This window comes from Pogoniulus pusillus, chromosome 1 (genome assembly GCF_015220805.1).
Source record: "Pogoniulus pusillus isolate bPogPus1 chromosome 1, bPogPus1.pri, whole genome shotgun sequence".
NCBI lineage: Eukaryota > Metazoa > Chordata > Aves > Piciformes > Lybiidae > Pogoniulus > Pogoniulus pusillus.
This window is the reverse complement of record NC_087264.1, coordinates 42,320,837-42,345,809: the sequence shown is the minus strand read 5'-3', so window position 1 is coordinate 42,345,809 and position 24,973 is coordinate 42,320,837. Positions and strand designations below refer to the sequence as shown.

The following is a 24,973-nucleotide window of genomic DNA, read 5'->3' as shown; positions in this document are numbered from 1 at the left end:
GGCAGACAGGGGTTTGCTGGTTTCATGGTGGCTCTGACTTTGGTCACTGTGAGTGGCTGACATGAGAAGTCATCTAGCACCAAATGTCTTTTGAGAGCTTTTGTGCACTGTAATTGAATAGGTGAGCAGCAGAGGGGCTAGCAAAGGCATCCTGCTGCTGATTACACATTACCTTTCCAATTTAGCAATGTCTAATGGAATTAGAATTTAAGCAATCAGCCTAAAAACTCCCAAACTTTTCTGTCATTCAGCTGCTGCTTTTGTTATTTGAGCTAGCATCGGCTCACCTAGTGCTGCTTGCCCACAGCAGCAGGGCACAGCCTTGAAGCAAAGTCCTGCCCACTTCCATGCATTGTCCACCCTGCTAGCTTGGGCTTCAGAGCAGCCCTGTCCCGGGGAACAGCTGGCAAGAATGCAGAGGTCCTGTCTCACTCTTCCTTGGGCACTTTCTAACTTTTGCATTATAGGCTTTCAGCCCTGGGACAGTTGGGCACTTTGCACTGAAGTATGGTGATCCTTGGAGCAGGTAAGTGACCTCGAGGGCTGTAATAGCATCATCTGGGCTAGGAATCCCAGCCCTGCCATGAGAGAGCATGGGGAGCATCTTGGGAAATCTGTGCAGCTCTGCCTTGGGATGTGGCTTGGTTTAGAGGGCTGTGAGGAGCAAGGACAACAGTAGAGATGTGAATGCAAAGAAATCGTCCCTGTGGTTCAATGATAAAATAAATGTTCCATCTCTTCCTGGCCTTGAGCGCTGCTGCCAGCCTCAGGGCTGCTGCAGGAAAAGGCCAGTGAGGCAGCACCCTCATCTTTGACTCCCTGTGCCAGTGCAGAGGTTGGCCACAGCTGCCAGGAACCAGCCACTGGAGATGCTGGCAGGAGGCAGCATGCGGCTGCGAGGGGCTTTTGTATTACGCAGGCTGTGCGCTCTCCTGAGGGCAGGAGTGGCAAGGCACAGCCTGATGGGGCTCACACCACCATCATTAGGCTGGGAACAGCTTCCTGGGTGTGAGGGCTGGGACAGCCAGGGGACAGGGGGTGTGGAAACTACAGCCCTTGCTCACAACCAGAGCCTCCACCGCAGCTCGCAAGGCCCTGCAGCTAGCCCTGCAGCTAGCCCTGCAGACCACTAGTTACAAATTGCAGGTGGCCTTTGTGGGGGTGCATGCTGAGGAGAGTGGGGTTAAAGTTTTTCCAGTCCCTTACTCTGCCCCTGTCCTGGACCACAGAAGAGATATGCTGAAACAACAGGCACCTAAATGAAGTAGGCATTTGAGCATAAAGAATCAGGGGGGAGCAAATGTGTGTTCTCTTTTTAAAACCCAGAGAAAGGCTCTCAAAGGGGAAGGTGTCCCTGCCTCACGGTGTGTGACAGGGTTGCAATTTACATGATCATTCTGAGACTCTCAAATGTTGTTCACCTCTTTCCCTGGGACTTGTTGGTGGCAGTTCACTTTCGGGAACACCTGCTCCCTCCCCAGCTAACTCCACTCCTTGCTGTGGTCCTAGAGGACCTCCAGGCTACCCTTCTGCTCCCTCCAGGTAGTGTGGACACCCTCTTTGGTGGTGTCCTGAGCCACCTTGCCTGTGGGGCAAGGACTGGTAGAGATGGGCAGTTCCAGGGCTGCACCCAGTCCCCAGTGCCAAGAGCTGAGGCAACCTTTCTGAGAAGACAGGGTGGGCTGCTTCCTCACTCCTGTGCCTTTGCCCACTTGCTGGGGTTTTCTTTTGTAGGGCCCATGGTGGGTGACAAGGTGCCTGGAGGTAAAGAAGCGTCCAATCAATCTCCTCACCACTGAAGCCTCTGCAGTACATCCCCAAGAAGGGAAAAAAACCAAACAACCCACAGGTGAAGGGGCTTGGGGTTCCAGCAGCGAGGGTCCTCCCCTCTCCTGGGCTTGGGCAGGATGTGCAGAGGTGACATGAGGCAGCAGCTGGGTGAAGTCATTTTATTCAAGGCACAGTCATAGCAATAAATCACAAGAAGGTACAGACCTCTGGCACATTCCTACAGTGGGGCAGCCCAGGGCAATGAGACCAGCAGCCTGAGCTCCTGAAGACATGGTGCCACTTGCAGGCACTTGCTTCTACCCAGAGAGAGGCCACCAGCATCCTCCTGCTCCAGCTAGGGGCAGGCAGTGAGGGCAGCAGCTGAGCTGCAGGCAGCCCCAAGGACACCTAGGCAGGGAGCTGTGAGCTCTCCACAGTGCTTCTTTGGGTTAGGAAGGAGTGGATGAGCTCAAGGCTCCTGCAGGCAACAGCTCAGTGACCAGTGTGCTGCAGCCATCACCCCAGCATGCAGAAGCGTGAGTGGGACAGGGACCAAAGAGCTGCCAGCTAGCTGAGACCCATCAGCACACAGGGATGTCCCAGAGCTCACCTACGTCCAACAGAGACCTACAGTTTACTGCTGAGCTGCCCCCTTCACAGGACTGACACACCATGTCCATTCTGACAGTGGCACCAGTAATGCTGATTGGTGCCAAGCATCTGCTTTTGCCAAGCAGCACTTCCCCTGCCAGCAGCCATGGTGCCATCAAAGCTGTGTTGTTGATCCTTCCCTCCCTGCACAGCCCTGGGACAGCAGCTAGAATTGCTCTGAAGCCAGCAGGAAAATCAGGAGCAGGACAATGAGTCCCAAGGTCAAAGCAGGGCTGAGTGAGAAGCCAGCACGACTGGACAGGTTAGCCTGATGGGAGAGAGGCCAAGCAGGGCAAAGGTCTACCCTTATCCCCAGAGGTCCCCACGGCTGCTGTGGAAGAGCTGGGAAACACCAAGGATGCTGCCCAGGCAAGGAGCTGGCACATTTACAATAGCAGCAGGACTCACACTCAGGAGGCATCGTGGCTTCTGGGGGAGCATCCCATGGTTGCAGCTTGTCATAGACCAGGACCTAGAGGCTGGGGTTCTGCCAGACTCCCCCCTCCTTGTTTCTGCTGCAACAGAACGGACCCATGCAGAGTCACACAGCCAGCTCCACAGAGCCTGCGTACAAGGGAGATGCTACCCAGGAGAGAGGGATGATAAGGAACTGGCCTCACAGACATTAAAACAACTGCCCCTTGTCCTCCTGCTCCTCCCTGAGGACCCAAGGCCACGTGCATGGTGCAGCAGCGGAGGGATGGAGGGGGATGGCAGGGAAGAGCTTGTTTTATGTTTTGATGTCTGCCTCAAGGTAGGGATGCTGGTGCTTAGGCAAAGACTGGAGCTGCTTCTCCAGCAAAGCACACTCCTCTCAGCAGTCCCTGCTGGGCAAAGCCTTGTTGGTGGCAGCAGGGGTGGGCAGGAGCCTGCAAGGTCAGCATCTGGGGAGGCAGCTGGACAGCTGGCAGCAGGGGTGGGCATGGTGGGAAGCAAGGATTAGGAGTGGCTGTCCCATGCCACGTAGGACCTGGGGGACAGCACGTGGGTGGGCACATTCATCTGAGCTGTCTGGTCTGCTACCCTCTTCACAGAGGGGCCAGGGCCTCCCTCCTACCCCTAAAAGCACTGCCTTTCAGAGAGATCCTCTCCACTCATCACTGCACCCTCTTCTTCCTCACGATGAGCTGGAAAAGGTAGGTGAGTTACAGGGGCAACGGGGAGGCTGAGCCAGTCCAGGCTGTGGAGGGACCAGCAGAGCCTCTTGCCACTTCACATACAATGAGGTCTCTCCTTTGCATCAATTCTGTTGTCCCCCAGCCCTGTCAGCAAGGTGGCCCCATCAGCACTGGGAAGGCTCCTTCCTATTCCCTGGCACGTACTCCACTCGGCACAGCTGGTCCTTGCCCTGGTGGATGCTCACTGGTAGCGGGCCTGGCTCTCCATCACTGGGCCACTCCTGTACTCGCCCTCTACTGTCTCCAGTTCTGTCTCAAAGCTCTGCAGCCCTCCATCCTCCCCGTCTTCTGCTGGCTCCAGGTGGTTGCCCATGGTGCCATAGGACTGGTGTGCTGGGGATGCCGCTGGTGTCAGACTCAGCTCAGGCTCCTGTAGGACAGTGGCCACAAAGAGCTGCCCCAGGAGAGGGGCAGTGGACATCAGAACCCAGGGGCCTGAGACTGGGGTGGCCACAGCAGGGCTGGGGTCAGGTACTCACGTTGGAGTTGGGGGTAGAGGAGACGCTGCTCCGCTCCACATCATTGAAGGCGCCCTCAGACTGGTCAGACATCTGAGCAGAGGGAGGTTGGGATCAAACAACAGTTTGAGGGTCCTAAGCTGAAGCTGGGGGAGCCAGGCACTACCTCAGACTCCCCAGAGAGGCGAGGAGGGGATGCAGTGGGGCAAAAGAACTGGAAAAGCAGATACCTGCACTCACCTGGTAGCTAGAGGGTTTCCGTGGCTGCAGCTTCTTCAGGCAGAGGCCAAAGAAGGAGAAGATGATGCAGGCAAGGAGGACCACAAAGGTGAAGAGGGTGACAGGGCGAGTGGGACCTATAGCACAGAGACACTGGGGCAGCATATGAGCATCCGAGGACCTGTTGTACATCCATCAAACCCCAGGCTGGCTCCTGCTTTGGGTATTAAAAGCTCTCAACCCTCTTCCCCAAAAACTAGCTGCCATGCACTCCCTCTCCATCCCAGGTCTCCATCACGCATTGCCTGCTCCTACCCTCCATGCCTACCCTCCATGCCATGCCTAACTTCAGGGTGACACAGACAGATCATCCCTCTAAACATGAGATGTGACCATCAGCAGTGTGAGGAGGCAGCCCCAAGCTCTCCCTACCAAGGCGCAGGACGGAGAAGAAGAGCAGCCAGAACATGCAGAGGATGGGGGCCACCACAACCTGGCTGATGGCAGCAACGTGGAGGCGCTGGTTCAGCTTGGTGGGGATGTACACATAGTAAATGTTGTACCGGTCAACCATGTGCTTCAGCAGCATGTAGAGCAGCCCTGGTGGGAGGAGAAGGGCCAGTTGTGGGGGACAGATGGCAGAGACAGCATGGCAGACCCTGGGTATAATGCCCACGGGAGTCATCCTGTACCATGCAGGAAGCTTTTGCTCCTACACTGCTGCTGGTGGCTGGGACGAGCTGCTCTTGGCACAGCCAGGGACAGTGGCACCATGGGCATGGGATCATACTCACCAAAGGGGACGATGATAGGGCAGGTGATGCTGTAGGTCATGACAACAGAGAAGATGCAGCAGGTCCAGGCATACTCCAGTCCAAACTGGAACTGGTAGGCTTGGCTCTGAGGCACGATCAACAGTGTCATTAGTGCCCCTGCCACTGCAAAGGCTATGCTTGCCTTTGCACCCTGACCCATGCAATTGCCTCCCTCTGCTAGCCCCTGTGAGGCCTGAAGAAGTCCCAAGCCTCCCCACTGGACCAGGCCAGCCTGAGTTTCCAGCAAGCACATCCCTGCTGCGCTGGATGTCACATCTGCTCAGAGGTGCCCAGAGCTACCTACCCGCTTGACATGGAGCCGCTCAGGCTCAGACTTGGCAAAGCAGAGGCGGGCAGTGTAGACAAGGAGGCCGGGGATGCGCAGCAGCTCCATAGCTGTGCCAATCAGACTGGAGGTCACCACATAGTTGACAAAGAAAGCGCCGTTGTCTGGGAGGAAAACGCACCTGTCCGAGGGATGCAGAAGGTGAGAGCATGCTTGCCCAGGTGGCCAGGAGAGCAGCCAGGGGCTGATGTCAGGTGCTCCTGCTCGCCCTGGAGGTTCGTGTGCTCCATGCTACTCACTGGAACTTGATATCAGCCTCATCCAGAAAGTGGGTATCGAAGAGCCAGCGGAAAAAAAGGTCCAGGCTGGAAGGGGAAGAAGAGTGAGCTGCCCTTCTGAAGGAAGGGAGTCACAGAGCAATGTGGGAGGCGTCTAGTGGGCACATGCTTTCCCCTGACCCTGGTGGGTGAGACCCTCTGGACTCTACACTACCAAAGCAACCCTTTTTGCCACATGAGACCGGTGTGGCTGGGTGCTCACCTCCCAGTCAGGATTGCTGTACCCGGGCTACACAGATACCTGATTTGGTCTGCTGAAGGGCTGACCCCAAGGAGGATACCACCAGGAACCTCGGGTCTGCCTTGGCAGCAAGGCAAGCTGCTACACCCTCCTCCTCCCTTGCAGCAAATCTTTTTGACTGTAACTATCTGAGAGCTCAGCACAGCTAAGCAGAGTGTTTTCCTCCCCAGAGCCACCTGTGTTTCAGCAGCAGTGGGACCTCTGTCCTTTGGGGCTGACTTATAGGAAGTAAGAGGCCCAAGTGTGCTCCTGGCTGCCAGGAAGTAGGGACAGCAACACAGCAGTGATCTGTACCTGCTCAGCCCCAGCGAGGGCAGGATGATGACCATGAACACCAGGAAGAAGAAGCACTTGTGCATGGTGAGCTGATTTTCACTTGACCTGCAGAAAGGGAAGGCAAGAGAACATTGCACTCTTCCAAAGCAGAGCAGCCAATGCAGGACAGGCTGGACTGAGTGATACTGTGATACTGTGATACTTCACCAAGGCACTACTCCCAGTCCCAAGAAGTCACATACATTTGATCTGTCCATCTACTGGGGCCTTCCACCGGCCTCAGAAAGGTCTTAGAAATCACCATGAGGAATCTGCTGTAGCAAAAGCTCTTGTTCTACCAGCCTCTCATCTCCATCATCCCTGCCATGTCCCACCATCCTTGCTCATGTAGATGCCCAGTACAGGTCAGGTGGCTGTCTACAATGAATGCAGGAGTCCCTGTTCCCCCCAGGAAGTGCTGACAAACCTCCTACAAGGACTGTCTCAAATCGGGCACAAGGGCTGGGGCCAGTGGAAGGTCAGAGAAGGTATAATACTGTGATACTGTGATAACATAGGAGGTGGGCAGAGCTGCCTCTACTAGAAGACTTTCAGCATCCCAGACTTCTACTTCCCCACTGGAGGTCTGGGAGCACAGCCAAGATGTGCTGTCCAAGTCAGGGCCACGACCCTGCTGCTGGCAGTCTGCCATCTCACTATCCCTTCACGTTAGAACAGATCCACCTGCCTTTGGCAGCACTCTGGAATACTGGGAGCTATTGCAAGGAAATGGTTCCTCTGGGCACCCATCTGGGGCTCCTTCCATGGAGGGCAACATGGAGGGCTCTGCAGATGTCTGCCGCTCTGCTGCCTGCTCCTCTGCGGGCCAGGTTCCCCGAGTCCTACTGAGGTTCCTCCCACCTCCCACAGCCCTTAGGGGGTGTGGGGGTGAGCCCCCTTACCTTGTCCAGTGTGACTCAAAGAATGCTGAGTAGTAGACAAGGAAGGGCAGGAAGACGGAGAAGGCCCAGAGCAACAGCGTGGGGAAGAACTGGGTGATGATGGGGTTCTACAGGAAGAGAGATGTCAGACATCCTCAGGAGCCCACCAGAACTCAGTCATGCTTGAAGCAGCTCCCTAGGTCTCCCAGAACAAGATGATGTGTGCAACAGGTGGGCTGGGGCATCCCCTATCTGAGCAGCAGCCTTTATTTCAGGCAATAAGAGCCCGAGGCTAGCCAAAAGCACTACAGGTATGCTCTGAGCCCCAGTGCCCACCCAACAGCTCAAAAGGCAGTGAGCAGAAAGGTGACACGCTGCTGGCAGCTCCTAACATTTTCTTGAGCTCTTTCCATCCCTGTCCTCTTGCATGGACACCAACCTGCCCTATCCTATGGACAACAGCACCAAAGTTGCACAGGTGTCCTGTGCACTGTGCACAGTTGCACAGTGGCTCTGTCACTGGAAACACAAGGGGATGGATGGCAAACAGGGGTATGACCACTCTCTGTCTTTCTTTAATGCCTAGTGACAACTCATCTTCTAAAGCCAGAGTGGAGCCAGTGCTCTCCCCCTGTTATGAACCAGGATGGAAACTGAGACCCCTTGGAAAAGCTGTCACAGAGCTCCAGGGACTACCTTGAGGCTCTCCACAGGGTGCGTGACGTTGAACATGTCCATAGTGTTGACAATGATGGCTGGCGTGGTGAGGAAGAAGAGAAGGATGAAGAGGCAGATATTAAGGAGGATGAATCGCAGCCACCAGGATGTGCCATGGACGGATAAATTCTCCCTTGGAGAGCAAAACACGACTCAGACATGGTGTGGAGGAAAAGCCACATGTTCTGGGCTTCCTGGCCTGGCTCCCTGAAGCTCTGCCTCCCACTGCCTGCACCAGCCATCCTGGCAGCCATTGCTGTGAGCTCACCCCCTCCCCTCTCTACTCTAATGACACCCACAGAGATCTCAGAACCAGAGTCTGTACCACCAGTCAGCTGGGGAAACTGGAGCCTGGCAATCACTCTAAGCCTTGCATGGCTGAGGCGATCACCATCACCCCTGCTGACTTCTGTTATGGACATGGGAGGGATTGGCAGTCCCTGCACTGTAGATATGGGCATAGATTCCCTACAGCTACGTGGGCTTTCTGCTGTGGTGGGGTCCTTATAGGCATGGACACTGGCTGCTCCCCTCCCTTCCTCCTTCCCACCATGGGGTTCACCAGATGATATCGCTGGGTGCAGGGGCATAGCAAATGCCCCACTGGTGTGACTTGACCACGGTGGTGACAGAGGACTGCTGGGGGTGCTTGCGGCAGCGGATACGGCTGTAGTCCTTCAAAATCCTGCAGGAGAAGGGAGCTGGGAGTCAGGTTCAGACTAAGGGCTCAGGACTCCACACACATTTCTTGTCAGACCCTTCCTGCAGCCTCGACAGAGAGGCCATCTTTGCAGAAGGCAGAGGCACAGAGGAGACAGACCCATTGCCTGGCTTTAGCTGGAGAAGCTGGCACGGTGGCACCAGACCAGAGAATGTCCCTGTGCTCACTGTGTGAGGGCTACTCACACAGCTGTCATCCGCTCATCCTGGAAGGTGACGAAGGCCATGTCAAGCCGCTTGAGCGTGATGCGGTTGCGCTCAGCATTGAACTCATCCGTCAGCTTCTCCTCCAGCTCCCCATAGTACTGCTCTGCATCCACCTGCAGGAGCAGCCAGGGCTCTGCTGTGCTTGCCGGGCTGGGCCACGGGCAAGCTGCCATGCTCTGCCTTGCCCACAGTAGGGCTGTGCTGCCTGCAGCCCTGCCCGCACCCTCCTACCTCCTCGAAGCCACAGAAGTGGCAGCAGAAGATACGGGCACAGGGGTGGGTTTTGATCATGATCCTCCCCTCTTTCTGCGCCTTGGTGGTGAAGTACAGGCGACCCTTCATGGCCTTGCGCCTGCCAGGAAGCAAGCAGGGGTGAAGCTCATTTGGGGAGTGGCAGACAGACAGACACAGTAGGCTGGCATGGTGCACCCACTCACAGAGCAGTGGGGAGCTGCGTCCACTCACCTCTCCGCATCCAGCTTCATCAGCTTGCGCACGTCGAAGCAGAACTGGACATTGGTGACAGTACAGCTGGGATAAGCCTCGCTGTGGACACAGGAACACAGTGTCACCAGCAACTGGGTGGCAGAAGTAGGCCCTGCCTCCTGCTTGCCAGCCACCCGGTGAGGCTACGGCACACCACTACTTACTGGAAATGCTTGATGATAAGGGAAGGGTCTGTGATCTCCTTCGGGATGTGGGTAACCATCAGTGTCCGAGCGACCTCAGGAAGGAGAAAGTACAGACAAGGTGGATGGGCAGGTGGGTCTGTGGGACCCATAACTGCCACTCTGGTCACCAAGCCACCAGGAAGGCATAAGTGAGTCAGGTCACTGATTACTATCCCAGAGGCTGGTCAATACCCGCTCCCAGGCCCCAGCAGCATAGCTGAATGCTGTCACCTCCCAGATGGATAGACACAGCAGAGCTTCAATCTCAAGAGGCAAGGCAGCAAGAGATTTACCTCTGGGATGCCAGGCTTTCTGCAGAAGATGGCAAAACCCAGCCATCTCTTACCCTGCCTGCTCACTCCCAGGCTGTTTATAAAACTCCCTACATACTGGGAACATGTGTTCCACAAAGCACGAAGACGCCCATCAGCACTGACCAAGGCAGAGCTGGAGCAGTGGATGCTCACCTTCTCATTCTCTCTGTATTCAAGGTGGACGGAGTGGTGAGCCATGCAGAGGATGGTGAGGATAAAATAGATGAGGGCGAAGATGCTGTGCAGCCACAGGAGTCGGTCTCTGGAGGATGGGAAGAGGAGAGCAGTGAGCAGTGTGGCAGGTGTGTGGCATGCAGTCCAGCCTGGCATTCAGTGTCTCACCCATTGCCACCTCCACTACCCAGCAGGACTTCCCTGAGCTGGCCACTAGCCCCCCCATCCTAGGGATGAGAAGGGCAGCATCAAGGACATTGGCTGGGGTACTACAGAAATGAGGTTGTCCAGAGTCCCCAGGAGCACTTCTGCCATCAGTGCCAGTGTGACATCTGCTATAACAGTGCTTGCACATGGTGTAAACCAACATCAGACACAGGGGCTACTGTGACTGGCATGCTGCTCAACATGAACCTGTCTCTGGCACACATAAGGCTGTGGTGAGTGCTGCTCCTGGAGGCTCCCAGCAGTGCCCACCACAGCAGCAACACCCATAGCCCTTTCTGGACACAGCAGCCACATACTGTGTTGGGATGTTGGCAATGGTTGTCCGTCCAAAGTGGGTAGGATTGTGTCCTGCAGGGGAAAAGAAGCAGGCAGTTAAGAAGATTTACCCAGTGAGGTGTGCATGACCAAGCTTGCAGGGTGGTGGCTCTAATCTTTGGTCCCTCCTTTTCCTCAGGTCCCCACCAGCTCCCCGCTGCTCTTAGCTCTCTGCCTCTTGCATGCCTCAATCATAGCTGATGGTAGATTCCAGTTCACTTGGGAGATCCTGACAAACAAAGGCCCTCTGCCCCCGCAGTATGGCGCTTGCCTCGAGACTGAGGAAGTTTGCACCACACTTCTAAGACACCTTATAACTGGAGAAGAACTTACCTAGAAGGTCTCCTGAGAAGTTGACAGGCAGGATGACAGCCACAGAGAGCATGCAGACCAGCATAAGCAGGACCAGGAGGTGCCGCTGGAAGGAGAGGTAGGTGGTGGCATCGATCCCACACTTGCTCTGAATCTCCTCATCCCTGGGAGAAAGATGAGTGGAAATGAGTACTAGAGGTGCCTCCCCACCATCTCCCTCCCCAGAGATACTGGCTGCTCTGGCCTCACACAGCCCACACCAGATCATGGCACCCTACTCATAGCATGTGAGATTTGGGCACAGATGGAATGAGGGACACAAGCAGTCCTCAGGTTGCCATCCTATTACAGGACCAGCTCCCAGGGGAAGAGGCTGAAGCCCTTTTCTGTGGGACACTATCCAGGGCCCAGAGGAAATGCAGAGGGGAGCCTTCTGCTCCCTCTCTCCAGGGGCGTGTGTTTTAAGAAGGCTCTCCTCTGCCACTTGTCCCAGCAGCCCTGGGTGATGGGCTGCCACTTGTGGCCACTGGCTCCCCAGGGGTGGGCAGTGGTGGAGCACAGCCGTGATGCTGAGGACATACTTACTTCATCTGGTAGATAGAAATGAGCCAGGAGCAAAATCCCTGGAAGGGAAAACAGCTGGGATGAGGCTGAGTGACCACGTCTCAGTGAAGAGATGGGGAACAACATGCACTGGAGACACATGTGGAAGCAGTATGACTGCTGGGGGCCAGAGGATTGAGCAAATCGAGGCAACACCCAAAGCAGCCCAGTGATGCTCAGGCTTATATCATAGAATGGTCAGGGCTAGAAGGGACCTCTAGAGACCACCTGGTGATGTTTGCTGCTCCCCGAGGCCTCTGCAGTGATGGCAAAGGCCTCGGGAGCAGCAGGGCATCTCTATAACACAGGCTTCTGGCCCCCAGCATCCTCCTCCTCTGTCCCTTCCCTCACGGTCCTCAACATGCAGTGTGCTTTTCTGACCACTACCAAGCACTGCACCAGCCCTGCTGCACAGCGATGCAGGCACACGCTGGGTGTTGTGCAGTGGCTCATTCCCTGCCACTGCCTGTGCATTATCAGGGGATTTCTCCCCCGTGCATCACTTCACGTTTTACCAGCACTGGAGGTCATGGAAGTTCAGGGGCCCTCTGCAGTCCTCTTGGTCATGGTTGTATCCAGTAACACTCAGCTACCTAGTCTCTCCTTTCACCTATTCTGGAGTGTTTATGCTGACCTTAGATGGGAGGCACCACAGGCAGCCCCCTGTGGGATTGCCTTAACCTGCCCTGTCAGAGCTGGCAGTTTCTTCCTCTTCTACATCTCCTGCCTTTACCCATGCTCAGGACCTTTTTATCCTACCCCACAGCTCAGTTTAATCTGACTGACAACAGCAGGAGGCTTTAGAGGTGCAAGTGTCTCCGTGTCCCTGACAGCCCTGTGGTGGGTGGACAGCCCCATAGCATATCCAAGCTGACTTCCTTCCTACACCTCACTCAGGGATCTGCTGCGGACAACATCCAGGAGGTTGGCTGTGCAGACCCTTAAGCTCTCTGGCCTGTAATTTCTTGGGATTTGTAGGGTTTCTAGAAACTGTCCTGATAAAACATAATTTATCAGCCGATTGCTGACTCTGCAGCATCCCCACATGCAGGAGAAAGGCTGCATACTGCTTGACTCTGTCTCAGGGTGGGTGAGAATCACAGAATGATTCGAGCTGGAAAGGAGTCAGTCTCTGGAGGATGCGAGGTCTGGTCTAGTCCAACCCCCATTGCAGTCAGCAGGGACCTCAACTAGACCATAAGTCCTCTGCCTGCTTCTGGGAATTTGTCAGGCTGCTTTTATTACAACCTCATCCTCTAGCCCCATTGCTACGGCGATGCTCCAGTGCTTTCCCAAAGAGAAGGGCTCTCTATCAGGAATTTGGTCAAGCTCCTCTTCACCGGATACAAGCACCAAACCTTGATTTAGCTTTCCTGCTACATTGTCACCTTCTCCAGCAAGTGTTTCCTGTCTTCAGCATCTACAGCCCTACAAACCCTCCGGCAGGTTTCCCATCTCAAACGTGTGAAGAAAAATCCAGTACTTATATGCTCTCTACAAATTTCTCCTCAAAAGCAACCTTCTCCCTCTCTAACACTATTTTATATCTTACCTTGCAGTTCAGATTTTCCTCACTTGGGAACAGACTGGCTTTTAAAAAGATGTCTTCTTCCTTCTGGTAATCTCCTTTGATCTGCTCTTTAGCAGTGCTGTGGTCTCCTTCTCAGTTGTTTTTTAATAAGCAGTATCAGAGCATCCAGTACAGAGCCTTTAAATAGGCCTCCTGCCACCTGCAAGGATCTTGCTTCTCTACCTTTCCTGTCTAGGAGTTTGTTGTTTTTTTTTCTCAATAAGTAATGTATTTTCTTTTTCATAACCACACAAGTGACTGATTTTTGAACTTTTGTTGCCAAAAAAGAGAGACGGCAAAATATGTCCACCTGTGCTTGTTTCCAGCAAAGCCTGATTTGTGTCTGGTGTGGTAGAGAAACAAAAGATGCCTTTGAAGCCCCTGCACATCAGCAGAGCTGGTGGTCATGCTGGGACCAGAAAGACTCTGAGAGCATACAGTGAGGCTCTGGTCATAGAATCAACCAGGTTGGAAGAGACCTCCAAGATCATCCAGTCCAACCTATCCCCCAGCCCTAGCCAGTCAACTAGACCATGGCACTAAGTGCCTCATCCAGTCTTTTCTTGAACATGACTAGTTCCCTGCAGCTGGCAGGGATAGCCATGCAGCTGGGAGATGTTCACACTGGCAAGAGCATTCCTTCTGAGCTGCCATTCAAGGCAGAGGACTCAAAGCAAACCAAGACAAAGACACCCATCAACTCTCCCAGGAATACCCTGCTGCTAAGGGGTGTTAAGGAGGAAAAAAACACAGCAGAAGGTTTAACTTCTCCCCTTTAGCTTTGACCTGGACTTCTGGTGAAGAGCAGGTCAGGCTGGGTCAGGAGGAGCCCAGCCTGGGCTCCCATTGTCATGGCCACTGGCACTTACCACGTCCTTGTTGTCAACATCCAGAGGGCTGCTCTCTGATGGGGACTTCTCCTTCTCGCTCTGCTCTCCGTAGAAAAGTGATGTCAAACTTTGGAGTGAGGAAAGGAGAGGAGGGGTGAGGCAGGAGACAAGCAGCAGACAGAAAAGGATAGGCACCCTCAGAGAAACCTCTCCTAGGACAGTAGCCCAGGAAAAACCTCCCTACACCCTCTATCCCCCACTAGTGCTGGACTATCTGAGGGCAGGGGCTTCATCTTGCTGCCTCTATGCCACCTTTGCAGCTTCTCTGTGGCCCTGGCCCATGGTGGGATGGCTCATGGAGAATTAGTCTTAGCTCCAGGACAAGGGACTATTGAACCAGACTTTTTTCTATTCCATTTGTTTCAGTCCTCTGAAACAAGTAAAAAAGGAAGGTAATCAGAGCTTGCATTTTGAGCCTCGATTGCTCCATTGATCTTCCTGGCAAAAGGAAACATATCCTGTCTGTTGGCACACTCATTCCAGAGCCCAAGGCAAAGAGAAGCCAGAGAGAGTAGAAGGCAAGAGAAAGCCTTTACACAATTTGTTTCTGCAGGCTGCCCAGCCCTGCAGAGGCCCCTCCTGTGTGCACCTGCCTGCACAAAGAAAGATGCATTTCTGCCTGTGCTGAGCCTGGAAATCTGGTCTGGGCTGTCCTTTCTGGGCTGTTTGTGGAATTCTGCACACAGGCCAAGGGATGGGCCAGGCGAGCTGCCTTGGTGACCTAAGTAACAGTGTTATTGCTGCATGTCTCCCTCTGCCTCCTCCACTGCCCACCCTGCTCATCCTTAGTGAGTCATGGAAGAGGCAGCGACTTGGTCCCCACTTGAAAGCAGCTCTTGGGCCCCTGATCCTCTTAGGACAGTTCCCTCTCTGGCATGAAGAGAGCCATTACCAGATGGTGCCTGCAAGAGGGAATCTCAGGTGGCCTGAGCTTTCTCTCTACCTGCAGCAGATGGTGCCTGTGCATCTCACAGGCAAGGGCAGCCAGACCATTTCTAGCGGGAAGGACGTACAAGAACAACTGCTGAGCTTCTCCAAGAGCCACCCTACAGTACTGGTCCTCCTGCCAGCACTTTTGGAGGGACTGGAGTCATCACCCATGGTGGCCTCCCATTCTTCTCACCTATCGTTGTCCATCAGCAGGGCCAGGCGCCCATAGTCCCAGGCAGCTTTCCGAAGGCAGGAGAAGACCAAGAGGAGAAGCTGGAAGAAGAGGGGAAAGGAAAAGTGAAGGTTTTTTACTACAGAGTCTGCTCTTGCCCCTCTCTGTTTTCTCACCCATGAGCCCAAGTTTGTGCAAAACTCTTGCCTCAAGGCAAGTTTCTGCTCCACAATTTCATCACTGCTGCCCAAATACCACCTACTACCCACTAAGACATGGGCAAAGCTCCTGGTCTGCTGCAGTCACTCTTGTTGCCCTAATAAGCCAGGTGCACGGGTAACAGGCTGTACTCGTGTGGCTGTCAGCACACCCATAAGTGGCTGTGCTCCCAGCCAGTTTCTGACAGCACAGCTGAGGGCTGTAGTCCCCACAGACAAGGCATGGTCCTGGCCTGCTCACCAGCCAGAGGATGAAGTTGATGGCAAGCACGGTGGGCACACCACCAAACGGCAGCCCCTCCAGGACGGTGCTACGGGAGCGGGTGCTGAAGCATTGCTCCTCTGTTCTGTTCACCAGGACATCCAGCAGGCTGAGCATGTCCAGCGAGGTGGGGCTGGCACCGTCGGGCATTGGCTCCATTGAGTACACACCCTCCATTGACACCATTGTGGGCCCTCACCCTGCAACACAAAGAAACAGGGTTGCAGATGGAGAAGCCTTTGCTTGAAGAGAGGCCTTGGCTCTTTTACATCCTCCAATGAGCTCTGAGAAGCTCATTAAGGACAGAGAAGGGAAAGAACTGGCTGGTGACCCTGCAGCTTCCTCAGTCCCTGTCTCTCCAAGGGGATGCTGCAGGACACTGGGCAGAGGGTGAGAAAAAAATCTCACAGCTACCTCACACCCTTTCCCCCATCCAATAACTACACAGTACTTGGTTGTTGCAACCATACCTGAGACAGGTCTCTCACCACCTCTGGCCCTCAGGCTTGGAAGCTGATTTGAGCCATGGTCACCCTGGTGTGGTCAGCAGACAGGAATGAGGAGCTGAAGCATTTGCTTGTGTTTCTGAGAACAAGAGCAACAATGATGTTAACAATTGGGATGTGGGTGCTACACTTGCTTTGCTTCCCCTAGCCAAATATGGGATGAACATCTTAATCCCTCTCTTCTCCTTTGGCATCATGATCTATGTGACTCAGGAGTTGTAGGACCTCCCTTTCATCTTTCCACCAGAGCAGAACTGCTCTTTCCAAGGTACCTTGGTGACTCAAGAAGAATCAGCTTCTCCCAGTCCTGCGCCTCCCCAGGAGCAGACAGCACAGGCTACTGTCCTCACGGGGAGGAAACACTTAGAGGCCATTAATGTTTCCTACAGATGTGCTTTAGGTAGGAGAGGAACCTCTCCAAAACTGCAGTGTCTGGGACCTCTGAGCAGAGGGACCCTGCACCAGCTAGCATGGCTGCTAGTTATGGGATGTCACAAGCCTGCATGCCACGATGGTGCTAAATGGCCACTGCATTCATCAGGACAGGAAGAGAGTGAACCAGCACAGCAAACACTAACAAACCCAGGGTGGGGGCAACAGGGACAGAGTCTCTTCTCCCTGTGTTCTGTCATGTCACTGTGCCTTGGAGCCCCACCAATGTCTTTTGCCAGCTGCTTCTGGCTGTGCAGCCTTCAGAGGACAGCTTTGACTGTGGCAAGACAACCACGTCACCAGGGTGAGAAGCACCTTGGGACACTTGGAGATCTTTAAGATGTTCTAATGATGGTGTATCAATACTTTTTTTCTGGGGGGGAATGGTGTGATGGTTTCAAAACTGCAACGAGGCCGAGTCCCTAATACCTCTTTTGAAAATGCTCCAAGCTAGGATGTGTAATACTTTGTAGGCAGATAAACCCAGCAGGCTGAGGGTCTTGCTCACCAGTGTAGGAGGGAACACAAACCCTATGAGGAGAGGCTGAGGGAGCTGGGGTTGTTTAGCCTGCAGAAGAGGAGGCTCAGAGGTGACCTCATTGCTGTCTACAACTACCTGAAGGGACATTGTAGCCAGGTGGGGCTGGTCTCTTCTCCCAGGCAACCAGCAATAGAACAAGGGGACACAGTCTCAAGTTGTGCCAGGGAAGGTATAGGCTGGATGCTAGGAGGAAGTTCTTCACAGAGAGAGTGATTGGCATTGGAATGGGCTGCCCAGGGAGGTGGTGGAGGCACCGTCCCTGGAGGTGTTCAAGAAAAGCCTGGATGAGGCACTTAGTGCCATGGTCTAGTTGACTGGCTAGGGCTGGGGGATAGGTTGGACTGGATGATCTTGGAGGTCTCTTCCAACCTGGTTGATTCTATGATTCTATAGATAGACAAAGAAGCATTTGCTTTGGAGGCCTTGAACAATGAAATATGATTTTGAAGTTGCCTTGGTTCTGAGCAAGGGCTTTTATCAGATGTGACCTCCAACTGGGCCCTTCCAACTGCAGTTATTCTGCTTCTCTGTTCTTGGGAACTTGTGCTTCTGGCAATATCTTCTGGCTTTCCTGTAGTTTATAAAGGAGCCTTGCCCTGCAGACCTGCTCAGCACATTCTGTTGTGACCAGTATGTTGTGGCCAGTCCAAAGGCCATGTGAAAGCTCAGCACACTTATTAACACGTATTCCGGCAAGGTATACACTTCAGTCACTGGGTGTTCTTCCCCCTCCCTCCTTTTTATCTGTATTCTAGCCACAACCTAGACCCTGCTGCAGTCCCTGCAGTCACCTAGTGACAGCTGATCCCTTTGCAAGATGCTCACAGGCCACATGGACAGGATGGAGATAGAGGAGCAAGAACCACAGTCTGATTAAGCAAAGAGAGCAAATACCCCCAGGGACCTGGAGATACAAAGTGTTTATGGCAGGTTTCTCCCATCAAGACCAAACAGGATCAAGTCTTTTTCAACACCAAAGGAAACCTGATGGAGAGGCCCTTGGGGAGCAGAGAAAGTATGAACAAATGCCTTGGCTTAGAAAGGGGATCTTCCCGAGCTCTACACAGATTTGGTTTTGTTGGGAAACATTTACTTCTGATGTGTCAGTGTGACAGATGGGAGACTACAGTAGCACGTGGGTTTCTGTGCACTGCTGTAGCCTCAGCCTCTCTCTCAGACCATGCTGCCTCCTGCTTCAGGAGAAAAAATCCTGCTCCAAAGCTCCTGCGAAGCCCAGATACCCTCCACACTGTGGCAGGGCAGAGCACGTAGTACAGGGCTGCTGGGGGAGGAACTGACACAGGTTACACAGGGCAAAGAGACACTGACTCTCTTTGACCTCTTCATCCAGGGACAGACTGAGAGAGGTTTCCAAACACAGATTTGACCTAAACAAAAGGCTCTGAAAGACTCTGACAGGCTGACAAATGCCATGAGGTGGACCAGGGGTTCCCACACAACCTCTTAGGACAGTTGAAGAATTTCAGAACTAGTTCCTGCAGTTTCCAAACTAAACACAGAGGTAGCAACTTGCCATCTTCTTCATCTCTGATGCATGAATTCCAACCCATAAAAAAATTTCCACTGGAAGCCAAAGAGTGGCTGGGATGCTTGGGCCAATGCTGAGACAAAAAGATCTGAGCCTCACCCCACTTCAGGGTTAGGCTGGCATCTGGTTACCAGCAGAGATGCCTCAAGTCAGAAGCCAATGAACTAGAGGCATCAAGACATCCAGGACATGTAGACACATGGCAGTCCCTCTTAGCATGCATGTGGTGCAGTGTCACTTACACCATGGGCTTCAGTGTCTGAAACAGATCTAGCCCATGCTGCCTATAGCATCTTCAGTTCTCCTCAGAGGTCCTTAGCCACATACATATTGATCTGGCCAGCCCATATTGACTAAAGACATCGCAGCCCAAGCTGGGACAGCTGATGATTAGAATAGATCCCAAAAGAACTGCCAAGTCACCTGAGAAATGCTGATACTGCTCCAAAGGACATGTCAGTAGACTTGGGGCTGAAGTACCACCCCTGCAGTCAGATGTGAAGTAGGGAGCGGGCCAGGAAAGCCTCCCTGTAGTGTCCTCATTTGTGCCCTGCCCCCAGACACAACTGGGAGTCCTGTGCCTCCAGATCCCAATGGGATCACAACTCCTGAAGAGGGAACTCCAACAAGGAAAGACCTGTGGGAAATGAGTGGGTCACTCTGGCAAGAGGTAGCTCTTTGCTCTGGCCTACCTGCCTCCTGCTTGCCATCAGGCGGCTGTGAAACCACCTGGGCACTGAGACCTCTGGCCAGAATCATCCTTTTCCTATGGAGATGTTCTCAATCTGTTCTCCCCACGTGCACACCTCCCTGGCTCCCCTCCTCCTGTAAGCAGCAGAGCCATTGCCATCTGGCATTTTCAGCTGCTACATAATTCATCGCCTTTTTGTTAACAAGGAAAGTGTCTCTGACCAAGGGAGCTGTTGGACCTCCAGCAAATAAATAAGGAGACTCTTAGCAACCTCTGGGTCCCTTCTCTGCTACCACCATTCCTCTACCAAGTGGTAAGATCCAGCAGCTTGCTTCTAGGCACCATCTTTACACTTGTAGAAGGAACATCCTGCTGGAGGGTGGTAGAGCGAGGAGGAGTTTCACACGGACTGGTACAGGTTGTCTTTCACTGTCAAGTCTTTGTTGCTGCTCCCTTGCCCCAGCAGCAGATATTTTGCTCTTGGTGGCTAAACACAATGAGCTGCTCCTGGAGACGTTGCTAGTATTTTCTGCTTCAAGCTCTCATGCCCTCAAGTCTCCCAAACGCAAGCATTCACTTACCCAGCAAAACTGGCTCCTCTCTCTACACAGTGTGGCCATTTCAATGTCAAAGACTCAGTGCAAAGAGGAATTTCAGGAGCAGAAGACTCCTGAAGTCACAAGTTCAGCTCTGTCTCCTCTTTGGCACCTTCAGCTACATTGCCCAAAGGAGCCATAGCATCATGCTCAGGCCTGTAACACAGTCCTTGCAGCTGCTCTGAAGCTAATCACCAGCTTATTCTCCTGTCTTTTCCCAGGTCCCTTCATCTCTAGATAGTCACAGAAACCCATATGCAAACACCCAAATCAGTACTTGTAGACCGTTTTTTCCAGCTAATCTCACCTTTTATGGTGCTGCTCCTAGAAGAGCTTATGCAAATTATATAGCTGCAGCGTTACCATTAAAATAACCGTTGGGAACAATCAGCTAAAAGTAAATCATGCAAATGTTCTAGGAACAGCACATGCAGCAGAAACAGTGAGACACTTCTGCTCACAGGCACCAGGAATAGCTTCAACTCAGACCTGGTGGACATATACAACCTCTTTCCCACTGGAGGAGATGCCTTACTTGATGTACGGAGTGAGAGATCAGATGGACACCGTAGATGAGATGTCATGTCAGCATTAAACACCTAAGCTAAATGCTCACATCAGACCTATGAGATAATGCAGCACTGTGCAGTACTTGGGTGACAGCACTCTGCAGTCAGATCTTAGAGGAATAAGCAAACCCCACTGCATCACCAGACCAGCTCCTGTTCCCAGTTGGGCCACTGCCATTGTGCTTTTTCTGACAGTTGAGGGCTAGAGGAGGAAATGTGGCTGTGAATAAGAGAGCTAAGTGAGTATCACAGTATCATTAGGGTTGGAAGAGACCTCACAGATCATCAAGTCCAACCCTTCACCTCCAACAGGTGCCAGGAGAACTTTCTGTTAGGTGTGTAAGAGATAGTGACTACAGATGCCAACCACAGGCAGGTGATCCTTGGAGCAGTTGCTGTTGTGGAGGAATGACAGCAATGGGCAAGTCAAGAAACACAGGAGCAGACAGGATTGCAAGCGTGAAAACGAATCAGCAACACGGGCAGAAACTGCAATATGTGATCTACCAAACCCAGGTTGAACTTAGAGGAAAAATGCTAAAGCAGGCTCAGAAAACATACAGAGCTACAGAGAGACAATCCTTCTTCCTCCTCTTCATGATGGTTGTGCCTGGACAGTGAATGTAGGAGGTTTGACATTGAAGGAGATTTGCTGGATAATTTCTGTGAAGCATTTCCAGTGTGTAAGGTCTGCCTCGAATATTCAGTGCCCTGTTTGTGCTGTTGATACACCAGCATATGCTTCTCCTCTCTGGCTGGGTGGGCACTCATCCAGAGAATCAGATTTCCAATTAAAAATAAGGCACGTCTTTTATGCAAATGCAATTTCTCAACGTTTATCTTTCCCTTCAAGTGTACCCTGCCAGCAAATTCAATTGCTAGGGCATTCACAGACAGCTGGAGTAGCAAAACACCAAAACAAAATCTTGGGAGTGCTCAGATGACTAAGCTGGACTTCTTGGAATGCCTGCACTCACCCAGCCTTGGTGTCCTGCTCTGGCAGGGAGGGGATTACTCATTCTGGCTAGCAGATGGGCAACCAGGGCACAGGGCTGCTGCTGCTCTAGCCATGTGTAGCCAACAAAAAAGCCAGGCTGAGAAGCTAGACCCATCTCCTAGGAAGCAAGCATCTCTGCTGCTTGACTGCCTCTGCATCCTTCTTCCTTTGCAAGATGTGGCCAGGCTGTGGGAGGGGGAAATGAGAACTGCTGTAATAGGAAGATCAGGTTTGTGCCCTAGTGTGCCCAGGACTGGGCAGGGAGGCAAAGTTCTAGCCTCCCATCTTGCAGGGCCACTGTGACTGACCTTGAGAGACTGCAGTGATAGGGAGACCAGGAAACCAAAGCCACTGCCACTGACTCAGCACAGCTAACAAACAACCTCAGGCTGGGAAAAGGCTCATCACTGCACTGAGCTCAGCTCACACCTTGGCAGAGGCAATTTTGGCACAAAAGGGCACAGTGACCTCTTTGTCCCTCAAGCTCAGTGTATGGGAGAGTAAGCACATTACAGGCCGCCTCCTGCCCTGAGAAGGATGAGCTCAGAGGTGACAGGACCACAGACATGGCTCACGAAAACCCCACAAGGGTTCAATGCATTCGTCCCCAGCTCTCCCTTTGTCCTTTCTCTTTGAGTCATGGTTTACAGGTCCAAAATGCAAAAAAAGAAAGGGTCAGGTTGCTGATGATCCATGGGATGGGACCATGGCATGAGGCAGCAGCATGAGTGGGCAGGGCTTTTTGCACCATCTTCTGCACTGTCAGGTCAGATACTTGCAGAGGAGACCAACCTCACTCTAATGGTGCTTACCTCCCACAGGCTGTGACCCACAGGAGAGGAACTAGACTCCCCTGGGGAGCCAAGGAATTGAATGCAGAGAGCTTGGTAGCACAGACACTGGTGTGAATGCTGTGCCCATACCCTGCTAAGGCCATGGCACAGTCAACCCACCAGTAGAAGACCCTGTCCCATCACCAGCAGGATGGCAGCTGCTTCACATGGGATGTAGACCAGTCTGTCCCACTGGCCTGCTGGAAACCAGACATATCTTCCAAACAAGGAGAATCACACCACGAGTGGCAATCTGGCTGGTGGGCTATAGAGTCCAGAGTCAATAAGATCTGGAGGCAAGGACCACTCTTCAGCTACAGATCACAGAAGCACAGAATGTATCAGGTTGGAAGAGACCCTTGAAGGTCGTCTTGATTAGTCCTAATAAACAGAAAACACCTCCTCAAAGACCAGTACTGTCATTGCCAAGTATGAAGGACTTGGTAGCCAATGTCCCTTGTCCCCATGACTGATCACATGTACCAGGGTGCTCATGAGGATGGTGGATATGAGTATGTGAGCCAGTGGGATCAATGAGAAAATGAGTGTGAGCACATGGCTCAGTAAAATAAACCTGCTTAAAGACCACCTTCCCCACACGTAATCTCTAGCACTACTCTTCCACCATGGGGTGCAAATGCCTGCTATGCTCACTGCCAGCTAGAGCAGGATGGTGAGCATGCCCTGCAAGCCCACCCAGGCCCTGGTGAGGCAGACCTCACGACAAGCCCCCTACACTTATAGGTGAGCACACATTTGGCACCACTGCTCTCCTCCCCAATTCTTCATGTGTGTTCTTGTCCCTCAGGGAGCACCCCACAGAATGGGACAGCATGGACACACAGAAACCTGCTGCAAGGGACCACATGGGCAGCAAGATGAGGGAAGACACATTTGTTCCTGGGACAGAAAATGTGCAACTTCCCTGCTCTCCTACCCTCACCCACCAATCCCAAACTGCTCTGTCAGTACTGACCATCAAAATATATTAACATACCATAAAGGCAAGACTGTGAGCCTGTTTTGGGGAATCCAGAAACTTCTGCACTCAGGAGTGTCAAGTCGCCACCACCTTCAGAAAACCCTGTGCAGGGTCATGCTGTCCCAGGGGCTCCTTTGGAACCAGCATAGCATTTGAGAGCAAAACCCTCTCCTGCCACAGGCCCCCCAGCTTCTGCTTCCACCATCCCTCTCCTTCTTCCTCAGCACTGCCATGCAGACTCTGGATGCCACGTTTTGGCACTGGGACAGACTAAGCTTCATGGATGAAGCTTCTGAATGACATAGCATCTCAGCCCTCAGCCTCCCACTGGGTTCTCTGCTGGCCCTTCTCTGTGGTACAGCATCCAGCTGCAGAAGCCCCATCTCCCAGAGGGATGCTGTAGACCAAGCATAGCAACACTGACACTGCACAGCTCCTCAGTACAAGAATAGAGCCAAACCTCAGGCAATGGAGAACAAATGGTGTTAATGCCTGAGAGGTCAGTTTGGGCTGGCTCATGGGAGATGCCATGCACAGAGCAGCTCTTCTCCAGGGCTTCTGCATGCATGTGTGAGCCATCAGCTGCTGGAACCAGCACACAGCAACTGGCAAGGAAGAATCAGAGCAGAGTTTGTTTGTTCCACCCCCAGCCCTTTTTGCCACATGTGACTCAGCTGCACCGCAGGCTGGCTCCAGCCCATGTTTGGTTTGTATTTCAGTGCTCACCCCGCACTTGGTGTGTGCAAAGCACCGAGCAAACATCAGCTAACTGGGCTGCAAGGTCCCCAGGGCAGTGGCCTGTCACTCATTCTGCATCATGCTCCCTTGTCCTCTGATAACATTTAAATCAAGGCTCTTCAGCACAAAGGATTACCCAGGCCATGCTCAGCCCAAGCACACAGCAGGGAGCCACTGGGCTGCTGCTGAGTGATGGCTGAGAGCAGGGAGCCAGGAAAGACGGGAACAGACTTTTTAACGGGGCCTCTAGTGACAGGAAAAGGGGTGATGGTTTTAAACTAAAAGGAGGGAGATTTAGATTAGATAAGGAAGACATTTTTTACAATGAGGGTGAGGCAAAACACTGGAACAGATTACCTAGGGAGATGGTAGATGCTTCCTCCATCTCTGGAAGCACTGAAGGTCAGGTTGGGTGGGGCTGTAACCAGATGTCCCTGCTCACTGCAGAGAGGGTGGGCCTTTCAGCCCAGACTTCTCTATGATTCCATGAAAAAGCTTAGGCTGACTGTGGGAAATGGAGGCTCAGGCTGCTCACAAGAGGGAAAGGGGCAGTGAGTCATGCCGGGGCTCTCAGTTAACATATATATGTGCACACACATGGAGAGGAAATTCTATTTCAGTTACACAGTAAAGAGACCTTCTGATGCCACCAAGTCCCCACTTTGAGCTGGGATGCTGAATGCTGTTTGCAGTCTCCAAAGCAAACCCTGTGCTTGCAATGAATTAAAGATGATGCACAAGGATGGGGATCCCGCTGCCTGCATAACCACTGCTGCAGCCAGTCCTAGGGAAGGGCTGGAGCTTCAGGGCAAAGGTTGCTTATCACCTGCCAGCCCCAAGATCACAGCATGCTTTGCCAATGCATAGCCAGCCAGGAAGCAGCAGGCCCCATCTGGCATCAAAGGCCAAAGAAAGCACCTCTCAGTAAAGCTGCAACAGCAGCAGGATGGTGAGCATTTATGGACAGGTTGTTCCTTCTCCAGCCAGGTAATTGTGCTCAAACAGAAGATCTTAAGGAAGGAAAAGTGACATTCTCTGTGGAAAACTATGGAGCAGCTAGGAGCCAGCCTGAAGTGGTCACTAC

General features: G+C 52.9%; 1 protein-coding gene across 3 annotated transcripts in view; it reads right to left on the bottom strand.

The window, feature by feature from the left end:
* Window positions 1–1,935: 1,935 nt before the first annotated feature.
* The window catches only part of TMEM63C (transmembrane protein 63C), a 33,913-nt gene continuing 10,875 nt past the window's right edge, over window positions 1,936–24,973 (bottom strand). For all 3 annotated transcript variants that reach the window (XM_064150422.1, XM_064150427.1, XM_064150425.1), the window contains exons 2-24: window positions 15,926–16,040; window positions 15,435–15,655; window positions 14,997–15,076; window positions 13,853–13,940; window positions 11,396–11,433; window positions 10,832–10,974; window positions 10,480–10,531; window positions 9,935–10,043; window positions 9,447–9,520; window positions 9,262–9,342; window positions 9,028–9,148; window positions 8,776–8,909; window positions 8,432–8,554; window positions 7,849–8,002; window positions 7,174–7,280; window positions 6,251–6,337; window positions 5,677–5,742; window positions 5,396–5,558; window positions 5,071–5,176; window positions 4,709–4,876; window positions 4,298–4,413; window positions 4,079–4,150; window positions 1,936–3,993 (exon numbers count right to left, since the gene is read on the bottom strand). In XM_064150422.1, the coding sequence (XP_064006492.1) occupies window positions 3,781–3,993; window positions 4,079–4,150; window positions 4,298–4,413; window positions 4,709–4,876; window positions 5,071–5,176; window positions 5,396–5,558; window positions 5,677–5,742; window positions 6,251–6,337; window positions 7,174–7,280; window positions 7,849–8,002; window positions 8,432–8,554; window positions 8,776–8,909; window positions 9,028–9,148; window positions 9,262–9,342; window positions 9,447–9,520; window positions 9,935–10,043; window positions 10,480–10,531; window positions 10,832–10,974; window positions 11,396–11,433; window positions 13,853–13,940; window positions 14,997–15,076; window positions 15,435–15,641 (2,502 nt within the window). In that variant the 5' untranslated portion in view covers window positions 15,642–15,655; window positions 15,926–16,040 and the 3' untranslated portion in view covers window positions 1,936–3,780. The remainder of the gene's footprint in view (window positions 3,994–4,078; window positions 4,151–4,297; window positions 4,414–4,708; window positions 4,877–5,070; window positions 5,177–5,395; window positions 5,559–5,676; window positions 5,743–6,250; window positions 6,338–7,173; window positions 7,281–7,848; window positions 8,003–8,431; window positions 8,555–8,775; window positions 8,910–9,027; window positions 9,149–9,261; window positions 9,343–9,446; window positions 9,521–9,934; window positions 10,044–10,479; window positions 10,532–10,831; window positions 10,975–11,395; window positions 11,434–13,852; window positions 13,941–14,996; window positions 15,077–15,434; window positions 15,656–15,925; window positions 16,041–24,973) is intronic.